At 33.9% G+C, this 1770-nt stretch overlaps 1 protein-coding gene across 1 annotated transcript; it reads left to right on the top strand.

Annotated features, from left to right (window-relative positions):
* Positions 1 to 900: 900 nt before the first annotated feature.
* On the top strand, positions 901 to 1132 carry DDB_G0294400 (hypothetical protein; the record flags this gene model as incomplete). The annotated part of the gene is made up of 1 exon (XM_628704.1): positions 901 to 1132. A coding segment is annotated over one exon (232 nt), but the record flags the coding sequence as incomplete, so codon positions are not given.
* Positions 1133 to 1770: the final 638 nt, after the last annotated feature.

Below are 1770 nucleotides of genomic sequence, written 5' to 3'. Positions count from 1 at the left end.
AAATTTGCTTTAAAGGTGGATTTTTCTTCGCTGTGAAATAGGTTTGAAACCTATTCAAATTACTTTAATACTGGAATAATTAAACAAGCTGGTGGTAGTAACGAAGATTGTACCAGTCAAAATATTTAATCCAAAGGTGAAAAAAACCACAATCTTAGAGTTTATATTTCCGATAGCCAAGTATTTTTTGGTAATGGAATTGTGTGTATAAATTAATATAATCAAAATTTACAAAATAATTAATTAATTTTTTTTTTTTTTTTTTTTTTTTTTTTTTTTTTTTTCTATGAAATACAGTTTTCCCCTGCTTTACTTTCTCTTTTTCTCAGCCACATTAATTATGAAAATTATCAAATGAAATTTTCATAAAAGAGTTTGTTGATGCTAAGTCAGGTTTCCATCTGTTACAAGTTAAAGAAGAACACATAAATTTCACAGCCTTCTCATTCAAAGGTAAACTTTATCAATTCCATAGAGCACCTTTCGGTATGAAGAACAGCCCTGCCTACTTTAACAAATGGATACAATCGATCATTGAAGAGTTCAAGGACTTCGCGAGAGCATACGTAGACGACATCATTATCTTCTCAAAGACGTTACTCACGTGAACACGGTTCTACAGAAATTAAGAAAAGAGAGAGTTTTCATAGCCCTCAAAAAAGCTGAACTGTTCAAGGATACTGTCAATTTTTATGGTCATGTGATATCAAGATGGTTTCAAACCAGTTTTAGATAAGGTGGAAGCAATTAACAACCTACCAATTCCCACTACTGTCACAGAAATAAGATCTTTTCTTGGAAGTTGTAACTACTTGAGGAGGTTCATTTCAAACTATTCCGAACTCACAGCCAGATTAACAGCTCTCACAGGTACTAGAACAACAAGAATCACAATCACAGACGAGAAATAAGAAGACATCAAACGGTTAAAGCAAGCAATCACTCCAGCCCGGTTCTAGCTAAATCCGACTTCACGAAATCATTTGATGTTTATATCGATGCAAGTGACATAGGTTCATGTTGCGTTATCATGCAAGATGATGGTAATGGTAACATTAGGCCGATTCTTTACGAAAGTTGTCGTTTCAACAAGTTCCAAAGAAATTCCTCGACAACCGATAGAGAGTTTTAATAATTTTCATATTTATAATTAATTTATACATATTTTCATATATAATTTATAATTTTATGAGCATTTTACCATCTAAGATTAATTTTAAATTTTTTTTTTTTTTAAAAAAAAAAAAATCAACAAAACTAAAAACCATTATACTTTGATGCCAAAATTTTATTTTTAAAATACCAAAAACCCATAAACGATATAGAATTCAATTATGGATTTAATGAGGGCAATAACAACCTAATATGGGCTCATTTCAATTTTAAAACCTACTTGTGCATTGAAAAAAAAAAAAATTTTGAAAAAAAAAGGCCCAAGACTGGAATTGAGGGTCTTGGGCCATTATAATTTAATTATCGCATTAAAAAAACAATACACTCTCTGCCTGCCTGCCACACACCTCAGGCCAATACGAGCAAAAGATCGTATACTACCACCAGCCGACAACCACTGACCTACTATGAGCTAGAGGCCGTATGCTGCCAGCTAATGACCACTGACTCACTATGGACAAACGACCGTATGCTGACAGTCAGTTGCTATTGGCCTATGCCTATACCTATGAACAAACGACCCCCTGCCACTAGCTCATGACCACCAACCTACTATGGACAAACGACCATCTGCCGTCAGCCAGCCCTTACCGACCC

Source organism: Dictyostelium discoideum (genome assembly GCF_000004695.1).
Source record: "Dictyostelium discoideum AX4 chromosome Un chrUn_00036, whole genome shotgun sequence".
In the NCBI taxonomy this organism is placed as follows: domain Eukaryota; phylum Evosea; class Eumycetozoa; order Dictyosteliales; family Dictyosteliaceae; genus Dictyostelium; species Dictyostelium discoideum.
Note: the sequence above shows the minus strand (reverse complement) of the source record. Positions and strands in the feature narration are given on the sequence as shown.